This window comes from Balaenoptera acutorostrata, chromosome X, assembly GCF_949987535.1.
Source record: "Balaenoptera acutorostrata chromosome X, mBalAcu1.1, whole genome shotgun sequence".
Taxonomy (NCBI): Eukaryota; Metazoa; Chordata; class Mammalia; order Artiodactyla; family Balaenopteridae; genus Balaenoptera; species Balaenoptera acutorostrata.
The window spans coordinates 128,067,010-128,082,232 of record NC_080085.1 but is presented as its reverse complement, the minus strand read 5'-3'; the positions used below and the strand labels follow the sequence as shown (position 1 = coordinate 128,082,232).

Sequence of the window (15,223 nt, the reverse complement as noted above, 5' to 3'; positions counted from 1 at the left end):
TCACTATGGAAAACAGCATGGAGATTCCTCAAAAAATGAAGACTAGAACTACCATATGATCCAGAATCCCACTTCTGGATATTTATCCAAAGAATATGAAAACACTAATTTGAAAAGATAATATGCACCCCTATGTTCACTGCCACGTTATTATATAGCCTATATATTGAAGCAACCTAAGTGTCCATCAACAGAGGAATGGATAAAGACGTGGAACATATATACAGTGGAATACTACTCAGCCATGAGATGAAATCTCATCATTTGTGAAAACGTGGATGGACCTTGAAGGTATTACGCTCAGTGAAATAAGTCAGATGGAGAAAGACTAATACCATATGATTTCACTTACGTGGAATATTAAAAAACCCAAACAAACAACAAAATGAATTTTAAAAACCAAACCAAACAAAAACAAATATATAGATACAGAGAACAGAGTAGTGGTTACCAGAGGGGAAGGGGCAGGGCACGGGGATGGCAAAATGGGTAAAGGGAATTGACTGTATGGTGATGGATGGAAATGAAATATTTAGTGGTGAGCATGCTGTCGTGTATCGAGAAGTAGAAATATAATATGGTGCACGTGAAACTTATATCGTGTTATAAACCAATGTTACCGCAATAAAAATCAATTTAAAAAAATGGGCAAAAGATCTGAATGGCCACTTCATCAAAGAAGATATACAAAAATGAAAAAAGATGCTCAACATCATTTGTCATTTGTGAAATGCAATGTAAAACCACAATGATATACCACTATACACCTATTAGAAAGGCTTAGATTAAAAAATAACAATAAGATCAAGGGCTAGCAAGGATGTGAACAACTGAGTCTCATATATACAGCCACTCTGGAAATGGTACAGCCACGCTGGAGAACAATTCAGCACTTTTTTATAAGTTTAAACATACACTTGACCCAGCAGTCCCACTCCTAGGTCTATACCCAAGATAAATGAAAACATATGTCCACACAAAATTCTGTACATGATTATTGATAGCAACATTATTAATAATCACAAAAAAACCTAGAAACAACCCAAATATTCTTCAATAGGTGAATGGATAAACAAACTGTGGTGTATCTGTGTAATGGATTGTTACTCAGAAAGTAATGAACTATTGCTGCATGCAACAACCTGAATGAATTTCAAAGTCATATGCTGAGTGAAAGACTCACTATGGAAAGTTTACATTACTGTATGATTCTGTTTATATGACACTCTGGCAAAGGCAACACTGTAGGGACAGAGAAGAGGTCAGTGGTTGCTAGAGTTTGGGGGTGGGGAGAAGAGTCTGACTGCACAAGGGTAATGTGAAGGAACTCTTTGGGATATTGGAATTGTTCTGTATTCTGTTAAAGGTAGTGATTACAGGAATCTGTGCATATGTTAAAACTCAAAGGATGGTAACTAACAAATAAAAGCTAAATTTCACTGAATGTAAGTTTTTTAATGTGCTGGCCAGAAATCAATACCACATGCCAAGTGTGGTCTAAGTAGAACAAAGCAGAGGGGATCTATCCCCCTCTTATTTCCAGGTGTTCTAGATTAGGGGTCAGCCAACTACCTCTCCCAGGCCAAATCTGGCCCACTGACTGTTTTTGTCGATAAAGTTTTATTGCAACACAGTCACCAGCATTCTTTTCCATATTGTCTATGGATGTTTTCATGCTAAAACAACAGAGTTGAGTAGTTGAGACTGAGAACATATGCCCTAAAAAGCCAAATATATTTATAATCTGGCTCTTTACAGGAAAAGTTTTCCTTTACAGGAAAAGCCCTGCTCTAGATACTTGTCTTTAATTAATACAGTTTTAGGCAGCAATATACGTCTACTCTAAACACTGGTGAACTCAAGTGAATTACCATATAGTTATACTCCTATGAAACTTCATTTTATCAGATTTAGCCCATCTGGTAAGCTGTTTTCCTGATTCTGACCCGTGGCATTATTAGCAATCTCACCTAGCTTTATTGTTATCCAGTGGGTCAGGGTCTGAGCTCTGTAATAATCCCTTAAAACCTACTCTTTCATCCCTGTATCCTCATGGTGAAAAGCAGAATGCATAACAGTTAACAGCATGGATTCTGAAGCCAGACTGCCTGGGTCAAGATCTTGGCTGTGCCACTGGTTAGCTGTTGAACTTGGAAAGTCACTTAAGCCCAAAGTCCTTCCATTTCTTTATCTGCATCAGGGGGGTGATAATAGTATTTGCTCCCTGGCATTGGTATGATAATTATATGAGTTACTATATGTGAAATCCTTAGAACAGTGCCAGGTACAAAAAACTGCTATGTAATTGTTTGATATTATTATTAGTGTGTGCATTCAGTTCAGGCCAACCTGAGTTCCAATCCTGTTTCATCTGCTTAGTAGCTGTATGATTATGTGACTTGGGGGGAATTTATTCAACCTCTCTGAGGCCTCCAGGTTGCCCTTGACCCATTAATCAGTGGTCTCTGGGTAATGAGCTAAGCACTGCTGGAGAAAATCACACAATCTACAGATTGGAACCTATGCAAACTTCATGTCTCCAGGATCACCCGATCCTTGACATTGCCTCATAATCTTACTGTATCCCTTAGATTGCTCCCTCTCTCCCTTTCAATGACTATTTCAAACCTTCTCCAATCTCCTCAAACATCTGAACTTTCCCCTGACTGCCTCCTACCCCTGCCAGCTTATCAGGAGACAGGCAGGAAATGAAAAATGTAGAAATTCTCCCATATTTACTTCTAATATTTTATGAGTTTGTTTTTAATCTGGAACTAATATTGTTGCGTGGTGTGAGGTAAGGATTCAAGATTAACTTAGGGAGAATAGAAATGCTTGAAATATCATTTTCCTATCTCAGAATGGTATGACTTTCCGTTTGTTTAAATATGCTTTGGTATCTCTCGTAGCGACTTAGTGTGTTCATATAGCTCTGGCACATTTCTTGTAAACGAACACATAAGATATAAATGGAGTCTTTTTGCCCATTATATCTTTTAGTTGATTGCCTTACATATAAAGACAATTTCTATATATTTATTTTGCATACTGAAACTTTGCAGAATTGTATTGTTCATAATAATCATTTTGGTTATTTCTCTTGGGGTTTTCAGGAAAACAATATATATAATCTACAAATAATAATCATTTTACACATTCTCTCCCATTTTAATACCTCTGATTTCTTTAGTTTGTTTAATCACCTTGGCCAACCTCCAGAACAATATTAAATAATAAGGATGATAAAGAATACCTAATCTTTTTTCTCGACTGTAATGGAAATGTCTCTAGAGTTTCTCTGTGAAATGTGACACTAGCTTTTGGGTTGAGATGGATATATTTTATCACATTAAGGATGTTTCCATCTTCTTCTGTCTTATCAAGAGTAAGTGTTGAGTTTTGTCAAGTATATTTTAGCATTTACAAAGATGATCATGTAGTTTTTTTCTTTCTTATTCTATTCACAAAAGACATTACATTAATGGATTTCCTAATATTGAGCCAGCTTTACATTCCTGGAACAAAACCCACTAAGTCATGCTGCATATCCTTTAAAATACTATCTGATTCTCTTTGTTAGTATTTCATTAAGGAAATTTGTATCAATATTCACAAGTGATATTATTCTGTAATCTTCTTTTTTATATACTGTTTTTGTAAGATTTTGGTATCAATATTATGTACTAGTTTAGCTTTTCTAAAAAAATACTTTGCAAATGTTTCTTGTTCTATGTTCTGGAACAGTTGAGCTATATTATACCTTAATGGTTTGGTTGAATTTTCCTATGAAACCCCTTCTGGGGGTGATGACTTCAGTAATGGGTGGGACCAGTCTCCATTTCATTGATGGTGATAAATCTGTTTAGATTTTCTCTTTTCTGGAGTCAGTCTCAGTCAATTATATTTCACTAGAAAAATCGTCCACCTCATCTACATGCTTACATTTATTTGTACAGAGGTGAGTAAATTGCCACTTGTGATTATTTTATTTTCTCTGTATCTGAGAGGTTATTTCTCTTTATCATTCCTTGTTTTATGTATTTGTGTTTTTGCCCTTTTTTTCTTGATAAGGATAACTAACAAATTATTTATTGCTGTTACTCCTTCATTTAGAAAAAAACCAGATCCTAAATGTGCTAATTCTAATGATTTTCTGTTCATAATCCATTACTTTGCAGTCCTTTATTTATGTACTTTTTAAATAGCATCTTTAAGCTCTTGTATCACTGCTTTGGCTCTTGTTTTTTAGACAAAACTGCTTCATTTTTAAACAATTCATGCCACTACGTTGGTCATAGCTTTAACTTGTTCCCTAGCAACGTTTCTTTTGCTACATTTTTTCATATGCTATTTTTTAAAAGTTTTGCATAGCTCTCATAGTGGTTCCTTTTTTGATTATTACTAATTTTTTAGGGACACGCATTCTTCCTGGATCAGTTATTTGCAGGATATGTTTGTGGCAGTGGAGGCCATGGCTTAATATTACCAGACTAGCAGGAATTCTCTTCTGAACACCAGGGTGTGTCACCCAGTGCTTCGGCCTTTACTTCTGCCTTATCGAGAGACGCTCTGCAAGCTGCTCTCAAAGCAGCCTCTGGCTCTTCCACCTTGCCTCAGCAACAACGTGCTTTCCACAAATGTGGATTAGTTATGTAATTTCTCATCCAGTTCTGCCTTTCCTACTTCTCAAAATACGCATGTCTCAGAGTTGGTCCACGGAAGCTCCCATCACAAACCTTCACACCCATGCCCATTATTGCAATATCTTTTTTGCCTTTTGTGGTGTGCCTCTTATACTGAAAATCAGTGCTTCATCATCTATGCCCCAGGTCCATGACCATGGGAATCATCTCTTGGATTCTTCCCTGTTTGATCTTTACAAAATAGTGATTCAGGCTTATGGATGTCTCCTGGTTAGAGCAATTACAGAGTTTACATTTCTTTTTCTCATTCTCCATAATGCTTTTGGTGAGTAACAAGAGAATGGGGCAAGCCTTGTTTTGTGCTTTCATTTCAAAACTGGAAGATGCCTACCAAATTGATTCTGAGAGGCTACTTTCTCCATGCATTTTCCAGAGACACTGGTTTTACCTTTACACAGATGCACATGGAGTGGTTAACCTCCTTGCATTAGAAATTTTTCCCCAACCCAATCCCACTAGCACAGCTAGGACAAAAAAACTGGTTCTTAAACAACAGTTGGAAGCTATTACTTCTTTCAGATATGCCTAGACTGCTTTTTGGCAAACTAATACATTGTTTCATTACCCTCCCTGTACATCCAAGATACAGAAAGCAGGTGTAAATTCTACACGTGGCTTAAATTCTCACCTGCTTTCATTCAACTCAATAGAAAATAATAAATCACCATATTCGCAAAAAGAAACAAGTTGACAGAAAACAGGCTTATTTTTATAGCACACCCAAGATATATAGGGACTCATATATTTACTCAGCTATTTTAAAGGGCTTACTCTTGCTCGCTCCCTGGACAGCTAAATGCTGAGTTGCTAAGTTACTGGTATTTGACATCATCTCTTCCCTGACATGTCCCAGGTTTGACAGGTTCCCATGATTCACTGGGCCAGTCACCTCGTTACCCACGTTACTCATTTACCCAATGACGTCTGGATAATCATTTAAAATTCATATCATACACTAGCTGCAAACCCCCAGATTCCACATGAAGATATTTAAACTGCTTTACAGGCTCTAAGTGCATTTGGAAGCCCGCTGGATGGCTTACCTACATTGTTCACATAACAGTTGTTATAATTAAATTTAGCATCTTTCTTCTGGGTTGGTTTGTGTGTGAGAAAAGAGGAAATGATTACTGGGAGGCAAATAATGGGTAATATCTCTTATGGGCTAATTTGGTTCCATGAATAGCTCACCTCACACATGCATGCTATGTATTAAGTCCATTAGTGCTCTGAGTTAGCTTCAGAAAAGGTAATACTCCACATAATTTACCCAGTCAAGGGCATTTTCACCTGCTGACAAATTTACATATTTCCCAATGTCATTAGGTAGGAACTAGTCATCAGAATAGCAGAGGGTGCAATCATTAGTTAGTCCGTTTATTTGACTCCATCAGTGTTAATGTTAATTATAGTCTAAATTATATTTAGCAGTTGTTGTCTTTCTTGGATGGAACACTATATTACTATTTCAAGAAACTATAATTTTGAAAGTCCACACCAGAATAGGATAGATGCTTTTTGAATCATCCTAGGAGGATTAGTATTTAAGACGGCTATGTAGAAAATCGTTTGCATGATTCCAATTTGAACATTATTTATACATTAATTTGACAGGATATAAAATCAATTGCCTAATTATTGGTTAAATTTATCAAAGAAATTCTACTGAAAGGTGCTTGATTATGCTGCATAGTTATGATAATATAATCAAAATTCCTTTCAGACGTAATTGTCTGATCAATTTTGCTCCCCAATCCATTTTTTTTCTCACTCTTAAGATGGGCTTTTTCATTCGTTTCCCCTTTAAAAGTAAAAACTAGCAAGTACTGTACATGGTCGTCCTCTAATTATTTGGTAAGTTCTTTCCACACTAAAACTGTGCACTTAAACATAGACCTAATAAGCAGAATTGCCATAATTTAGAATGCTGTAAACACAGATCACGCTGCAATCAAAAGAGGTGCCCATGCCGGTGTTTACAAACCTGATCCATATGGCAGGGAGAGATCTGTAAGACGATAGTTTATCAAATCAAGTTCCCTAAATCCTAGCTAGCAAATTCAGCATCCCTCATAAACAGTGAATTACCCATACAGATGTTTGCTTATGAAATTATCAACTACGGAAGGTACTTAGCTAGGAAACACAATCTGTTCGGCGTCAAATCTAAGAGAAGTGCTGTATCTGCATTTGTGACTCTAGAAAGGATTTAATTGATAGTCTGTTGATATTTTTAAGTCAATTCTTGCTAAGAACAAATAAATCATACCACTGCAGGAGAAATAATCATTGAACATCCATCCTCAGCTAGTAGCATTTAGTGCAGACTGCTCTCCTTGGCTTAACTCTTCCAGAAATGATTACTCTAGGACCCATAAAACCCTGCAGAACTAGAAAAGAAGCCGCCACTGCGGCCCAGATTATTACATATGAGCAGCTTAGGAATCCCTCATATGACAGATGAATTGCAACTGCAGAACGCCATCACTAGGGCCAGAGTTATTATTATTTTTCATTTCTGTTTGTACTCGAGGGTAGCTTGAGTCTAAAGAGAAAATGGCATGCTGATGGAAACAGGTATGCAGGCTGGGCTGGGCTGCACTGATTGCTGCCTTTAAGTTTCTGATCTGTAAAATTTATAATAAGCAATAATATACTTGACAAGGAGCAAAGCCAGCTGAATTTCCACAGCTTGTTTTGTGGAAGAAGGGTAGGTGGCAGGAAAGGTGTTGTGGGCTGATGAATTCTGGTTTGTTGGAGAAACTACGTGGAATTATTTTGGCATAACTGAGTGTGTAGGAATTAAGGAAACAACAGAAGCTGAAGTGAACTGTTGGTTGATGCCATTGTAATGTTAATCATAAAAGAGACCCGGAGCTTGTGAAATAAGGATGGATTCAGGTAAGCCAACAGGAACAGAGAACAGAAGGAGTGGGCAGCATGAGAATTGTTAGAGCCGGTGGTTTGCCCTGAGGGCGAATTACTCAACCTCTCTGGGTTTCCATAACAAGTAACTAATAATACAATCTTTTAGTTCTGTTGTGAAAAGTAAATGACATAATGTACTTAAGTACTCTGCCTGCATAAAGTGGCACATTACTACTATTATTTTTTTATTAGTAGCAGTAATTTGTTATTGTTATTATTTTATTATTTGAAATGAGATTTGAAAATATTCAAGATGTCTGGAAGAAAGAATTAATTCCTAAAACCGGCTCAAATTTTGTTGGTTTGCTGGTATTCCCAGTTCGAGTTGCTAGAAGTAAGTCTGCCAAGCATCTGAGGCAATTTTTTTTGAATCCAGGGATTTTCACCGTAGGTTTGTGACAGGGTGGTTGACAGGTATAGTGCAAAGCGAAGACCAGATTCTCCTTGTGCCTCTGCCATATACAAGCCTCACCCAGGGTGGCAGGTCATGTATAACCTCTCTGGGCCCCGATTTGCTGAAACACTGGGTTGGCCAAAAAAGCTCATTCGGGTTTTTCCATAACATCTTCCAGAGAATCCGAACGAACTTTTTGGCCATGCCAATAATAAGGGACTACCCATGGTTCCTATGATCAAAATAAGATAATGAGGTTCAAGTATTCTGAAAGGCAGTCACGTGCTAGAGGGACATAAGTTCGTCATATCAGGTCAAGTCAGCCCCGGGAGACCAGACAAGGTGGGCTCCCGGGTAGAATGAGAACCAGAAGTGCGTGGAAAGAGAAGTGGGTCTGAAGGGGAGAGGCCAGTCGTGCCTACTTGGTGTGTGCCAATGTGCGATGAAGTGGCTTTGCCTGCTGGGCTGTAGAGGGACAAAAGGGGGACTCGGGGAGGTGGGAAAGTTGGGCGAGCCGACAGACGGAGCTCTCTCCCCGTTACACATGCCAGCGGTGTGTACACATTACAGACTCGTTCACGGAGGAAGAAGGGGGGTGCAAGGGTGCAGAATGACCCCCTGTTCTCCAGACGAGGAAATTGAAAAGCCACACAGCTAGGAAGTGATGGAACGTCAGGACCAACTGGCGGCCAGCTTTTCCCATCCCTGGGCCAGAGCACGTGCCTCTGCAGAGTCCCCTTCAGTGAGGGAGAGAAGACGACCTCGCTTTGGACTCTGCTTGGTTGGAAAAGCACTGAGGGGGTCAGGGAGAGGAGGCCAGAAAGAGGAAAGGTATCTCCCCCCTCCGCCCCCGCGAGAAGGAGGCAGATGGGGAGCAAGGTGACCAACAGACTTACTGTGGGATCGTCTGCAGGGCTCCAAGGCCCTCGGACAAACAGGAACGTGAACGTGCCAAAACAAAAATGTCCAGCAAGCACTCTGTTGTGCTGTGTAATGTGGTCTATAAAATTTTAAGACGTAGTCATAAAATCTGAGGCATAGACTTCAGAAAGCTTATTTTTATTCCAAGCATGGAGATTGAAACATGTCATTCTTAAATAAAGGAAAGCCCACTCATTAATGGTATTGTCGAGAAAACAAAACAAAACAAAAAGCCCAGAATTCTATACAATGTATAGCCCTTCAAAAGAAAAAAAAGAAAAAAAAAGCCCATTCCCCTAGATTCTCTTTCAAGAACAACAGAAAGACTTTTGTTACTTTCTCAAAGGGAGCTACCTTTTATGAGCTTATTAAGGCAACTACTTCTTCTCTTTGCGCGTTTAAGTGACATTCTGTTGTTTCTCTGCCAGGTGTCCGGCCGGCTCCCCTCGCTCAGTCACTGTGTGGGCCACCTAGGATCCAGGGCCAGGCTGCTCTGAAGTGGAGAATTCCAACTGTCACAAATGAGGTGGTGATTCTGAAACGGGTCTGGCATTCCTTTGGGGTTCAGAAAAGACCACTGACTTCATTTGGAAAAGCCAGACTACTGTAGGGGCTAGAGGAAGAGGTTTCTTTCAGCATCGCCTTTCTTTAAAAGGCAGGTGGCCAAGACCCTCACAGTATTTGGTGTATTTGGTGCATCTGCACCGTCTCCACCCGATGCGGGATGCAGGGAGCAAGCGGCTGGGTTCCGAGGGTGCATCACGCTGTGGATTTCATGGCGGCGGCCCACACTCCCCCCGCCCGGCCCTTGGATCCCAGGGAGAGATGATGGAGGGGTTCCTGGACTCTTACCGAAGTAGCCAGCACGCCCCTAACTCAGATCGTCTCATCTCTGATCAGAGGGATGGGACTCCTCTCTTTAACAGTCAGTAACAATGTTCTTGGGCTGGAAAAGGTGCACGAATATTCACAGTTGGGGAAATCAGGTGCCCGGTCAGCTCGATGGTAAACAGGTTTCTACTCCTTTTTATTCCTTTGGCTCCATTTTCACAGGGTTTGCTTCCAACACTTACGAGGGAGAGTGTCGGGGGAGTTGGGGTGACTTGGGGAGGTGAGGAAAGGGGATGAAGAATTTCCCCTGGCACAGAGATGGATTTCTTGCCCCAGTGGAAAGCCAGCATGGTTTTCTCCTGGCCACACTGATCATTTCTCATAGTAAAGAGCATTTAGATACCGCTCGGCAGCTTATAAGGGAATTAGGACAGGCGTTATTGTCCTCTTTTACAGACAAGGAAGGGAGATTCAGAAAGATGAAGTTATCTGTCCAAATTACAGAAGTGACAAATGGTGGAGAGAGAACTCACTCCCATGACTCCTATTCTTCATATACCGCAACGCCTTAGGATGCCAACAGCCAGAGACGGGACATACATTTCTCTGCCTTGGCTTCGGTTTCTCCTTTTGGTTTAATCGTGTACTTTGGGAGAGGTCATTGCTACCTTTTGCAGCTCTGTGCTGCCTCCGCGCCATTCTCATGCACCAGTTCACTCCCATTAGTACCATCTCCCACAACTTGCCATCATTCTCAAGTCTCTCCTTGTCTCCTCCCCTCCACCCTGCCACTTCTCATCCCCTCATTGTAGGCCACAATCTCCATGACCATGTCCCATCAGCAACATAGCAGGAGGCAGCAATGAGGCTGACCTGAGATCCCAGAGAACAGAAAGGCAAAGATTGCGGGTAGGATGCTTGAACAGGAAACATTTCCTAAAGGAGGTGGTGAGTCTCTGTTCAGCCCTGAAAAGAAAGACTCAGAAGGATGCAAGAAGGCAACAGAAGCTTGGTGAGATCAGGAGACTAGCCTGATTAGAGAGCAAGAAGACCAGGTAAGAAATGAGACACTCCCGGAAACAGAAGAGGAATGACTTTAAACAGCTTAAGCAGATTGACTGCTTCATTATTAAAAGGCAGAGAGATAAAGGTTTAAACTCACCCGCAAGATTTCTTCAACACAGCTTGGGTCACTGGGAAGGCTCACCTAAAACAAAATAAACAAAAAAAGAAAATTAAGCATAATCTAGTTATTCTCAGAAAAGCATGCTGTATAATATTTTACCCTGTAGGAAAAATTGTAAAGGAAGTAAATATAGCTATACATGTGGTTTTTTCCCCTATTAAATACAAAGCAGCAAGTATCTGCAAATGGCCAATTTTGTTTTCTTTTACTGAAGCAGTAAGACCACAGTACAAGATGCAGAGAGGGCCTGGCTCTGTCACTGACTTGCTCTGGGACACGGAACCATCCCCTGTCCCCCAAGCTTCACTTCACTCATCCATCCAAAGAAGGAGCTCGCCTTCCTGATCTTTGAGGCCTCTTCCACCCACTGACATACTTTACCATGTTATTCATAATCACAGATTTGTAAAAGAGGACGCCTATATGAAAACACTTCTGTGATTAATTGAAGTCCCCTTTTAACTCAGGAGTCCAATTAGATGCCTACAGAGAGAATCTCACAAATATACAAAGTGAATGCCTTGAGCTTTTTTCCTCAGTGTGACACCTTCCTAATCAATCAAAATTCAAGCAACTAGCAGAACTGTACCGAGTACTGACTCTGCGTCTGGCACATGCCCTTTCCTTCAGGAGCTCCATAGTCAGTGAAAGCAAGAAGCCAAATGCCAAAGCGAAACACCAGCTCTAAAGCTGTGCTTGATGAGGGACCTGAGGGTGGGACCACCAGCTGGAGGAAGGCCTACCAGGTGTGATGTCACCTGTGCAGGTACGGGCATTCCCCCAAACCTTCCGAACTCTCTCCTTCACACCTTCACCTGCTCCACGATGGCAATCTGATCACCTCCACTTCCCTCCAGTTCCAGTAGGGAGACCATTTGGTCTCTTTCACTCACTGCCTTGGGAGGTAAAAGGCCAGTCCTGTAAAGACAGCACTGCCAGAGAGGCTGTAGGTTCCAGGCCTCTCGCAAGGGCAATTAAGTCCTAATCCCCTAGTTACTCTGATAGATTAAGGTGTAAACACAACTATATTTGAGGAAATGGGGAAGAGAATATGGTGCCAGTTTCCCTCAATCTTAAAAAATACATGTTACAATCATCAGTAAATCTTAAATGAGCGTAACAGTCACTACTGTACCTACATTTATTTCAACCAATATTTATTGACTACCTTGACTACCTACTCAAAAATGTCCTGATTCGGACGACAAATTATACAGTCACCCACCCTTCCAAGAACACGAATATTCTAATACTGATCGGAAAGAACAGTAGAAGGAAAGGCTAACAAATTGCCTGGGCAGACATGGTAAGGAGCCTTAAATACAGGCTCCTGATAGGGAACCACACGTGGTTTGGTCTAGCAGAGATCATTCATTCATTCATTCATTCAACAAATATTCTTTGAGGGCCAGGGACTGTGCCACCAGGCTTGTGATCGGCAAAGACACAACGGAAAGAAGCAAAAGGAGACACGGTTTCCTCCCTCATGGAGTTTGCAGACTCAGGAAGAAGGCGGGTGTGAAGAATCACATAGGTAATGGACGATTGTTACCATGGTAAGTACTATAAAGCAGAACATCCCATGGACACCAGTCCTGCAGAATGAAAGGTTCCGTGTCCAAAAAAGTATGGGAAACGCTGCCATCCATCCCCCTCTTGGCAACCCATGATGCAACTTAAAGGCTCTGAGACACCTATGTAATTGGTTTAAAGCAGCATGTTCCCAACTTTTTTGACTATTGATTGTTGGGTTTTTAGTTTTCATGTGTTTTTTTTTCCCAATTAACAATGATCGCCATTCCATAGAATGGGTGTTTGCAGAATATACACTAGGAGAGGCTGGTCTAACATATTACAGGATTACAGAACTCAACTGATTATTCTTAACATCAAATAAAATCTCATTCCAAGGACTTCCCTGGTGGCGCAGTGGTGAAGAATCTGCCTGCCAATGCAGGGGACACGGGTTCGAGCCCTGGTCCAGAAAGATCCCACATGCCACGGAGCAACTAACCCCGCGAGCCACAACTACTGAGCCCCTGTGCCACAACTACTGAAGCCCGCGTGCCTAGAGCCTGTGATCCACAACAAGAGAAGCCACCGCAATGAAGAGCAGCCCCGGCTCGCCGCAACTAGAGAAAGCCCGCGCGCGGCAACAAAGACCCAACGCAGCCAAAACTAACTAAATAAATAAATTTAAAAAAAAATCTCATTCCATTGCTCAAGGCTCTAGCAACCGTATTTTCCAAGACAGTTGTTGAACTTCTAACATATACCTTCCCCAAACACAAAGGTCAAAATGATTACAGCCAAGACTTAAATCTTCAGTGTGGTTGTCACACTGTATCTGTTGGGCTGCCCAACTCTCAGGAAAAGGTCTTTGTTTTCCCTTTGCCACACAAACACACAAATGTTAATTCTGAAATAAAAGTGGGAAAAAAGTTATCAGCCACATGCAGACACAGCGAGAACATTTGCCTATGAGTCTCAAGAGTTGGGTGGGAGGCTGGTCCTTCCCCTTGGGAACAGGACTTCACAACCTTACCACCCCTCTGAGTTCCAGTTCGCCCAACTATAAAATAAAATCGAGTAAAATAAAAGGACGATAACAGTAATACCTGCTGCTTTCAAATCTCACAAGGGTTTCTGCGAGCAGCAAATGAAATAAGGTATGTGAACGCGCTTTGTAACCTGCAAAGCCCCTCATGGTGCGTTGGGTCATTAGCCCCTGCCCTGCTGGTTTCCTCACTGCTTTATTACGAAGCCCAGTCTTCTCGTCTGCACAAGGTAAGATCTGACTCACTCTTGCCAACCGCAAATATCATCTCTACACCTGGTATTATAAATATCCGTTTCCTCATGGGGAAATGCTGTCAAAATAGAAAGAGTTGTGGACTCTGGGGAAGAACTCTGCCGACACGGACAGTCAAATAAATATGCATCCATACCGAGCGTGCAGATTTTTTTTTCTTTTTTAGAAAATACTGGAATCCAGCATTGACATGGAGTCACCAGTCCCACAAAGTCATCTAGCCCTGCCCCGCTGCTCTTTTCACCGCAAGACAACTCATTTGAGCCGCAAGTGGTTTTTCCCCCCCTGCAAGTGCTTTTGAATTAACCAGCGAGCATCTCCTCTGTGCCTAGAACAGTGCTGGGCGAGGGGGGTCGGTGACACAAAGAACCATCAGACTTGGCCTCTTTCTCTCGGAGTTAAATGTCTAGATGGGACGGGAAAACAAACAATTGAGACCCACTGGGACATACATTGTAAGGTGGTGACAAGGGTAATAGGATCGCATTCATTCGCCCGTCCGCCTATTCATCAGTTCTCCCATTTACTTCTTTAGACAACAAATCCTGATTGAGCTCACACTGTGCTCAGGATGGTGCCAAGGGGAGGATTTAAAGACACCGAAGACAACATAATTTCTGCCTTCGAGACTCCACGCACATTGGGGGAGACAAACATTTACAGGGGAAACAGACAATACGGAACAGGAGGTCTGACTTGGGTGTCAGGGGTACCTACCGGGTTCACGGACAGAGCCATGTCCGACAGGAGGTCCCAGCCGCCGAGGTCCCCCTCGCAGTCCTCGGCCCACAGGGGGGTGAGAGGCCAAGGATCGGACATGGCCGAGCAGTGCCGGGGCCACCTGAGGCCGCTGCAGGCTCGGAGCCCCCTGCGGGACAGCACCCAGGTCACTCACGCTGCGCTCTGGACAGAAGCCGGGCTCAGGCTGGGGCTCAGCCCCGGCTGCCTAGTTGCTCTGTCTGTCTGTCAGTCTGTCAGTCTGTCTCTCACAGCCCCGTCCTCTCGCAGGAACTGTGGAGGAGTCACTCGGACAGGTGTGACAGGAGACAGGAGGAGAAGTAGTGGTGACACTGGGATTAGAACTGCCGCCTGACGAGTTGCCAAGCTGCCGCTTAATTCCAGAGCCACCTTCGCCTCCCTTTCAATGCACTCTTGAGTATTCAGAGAGTCCACAAAGCGCAAGTTAGCCACTCAGAGCCGGCGATCTCGTGCATCCCCCTCTCCGCCCCCTCCTCCGGGAGCAGAAAGCGAGCTGCACGCCGCCCGGGGAGGCTGTGCTCTCACTGCTGGCCCCAGACGACCCTCTCGGGCTGGGCACGGATGGGGTCCTCTACGGGCCAGGGAAGGCAGGCACCCATCGGGCAGGTGCTGAGTTGACTGAGAGCCCTCCTGAGTGCCTACCCTCTCGGCGTGTGACAGTGCGGGCTGCCACCCCATCTAGCCACACG

At 42.5% G+C, this 15,223-nt stretch overlaps 1 protein-coding gene across 4 annotated transcripts in view; it reads right to left on the bottom strand.

Annotated features, from left to right (window-relative positions):
• AFF2 (ALF transcription elongation factor 2) overlaps positions 1–15,223 on the bottom strand; it is a 498,852-nt gene that overhangs the window by 188,354 nt on the left and 295,275 nt on the right. For all 4 annotated transcript variants that reach the window (XM_057538448.1, XM_057538450.1, XM_057538449.1 and 1 more), the window contains exon 4: positions 10,940–10,984. In XM_057538448.1, coding sequence (XP_057394431.1) covers positions 10,940–10,984 — 45 coding nt within the window. The remainder of the gene's footprint in view (positions 1–10,939; positions 10,985–15,223) is intronic.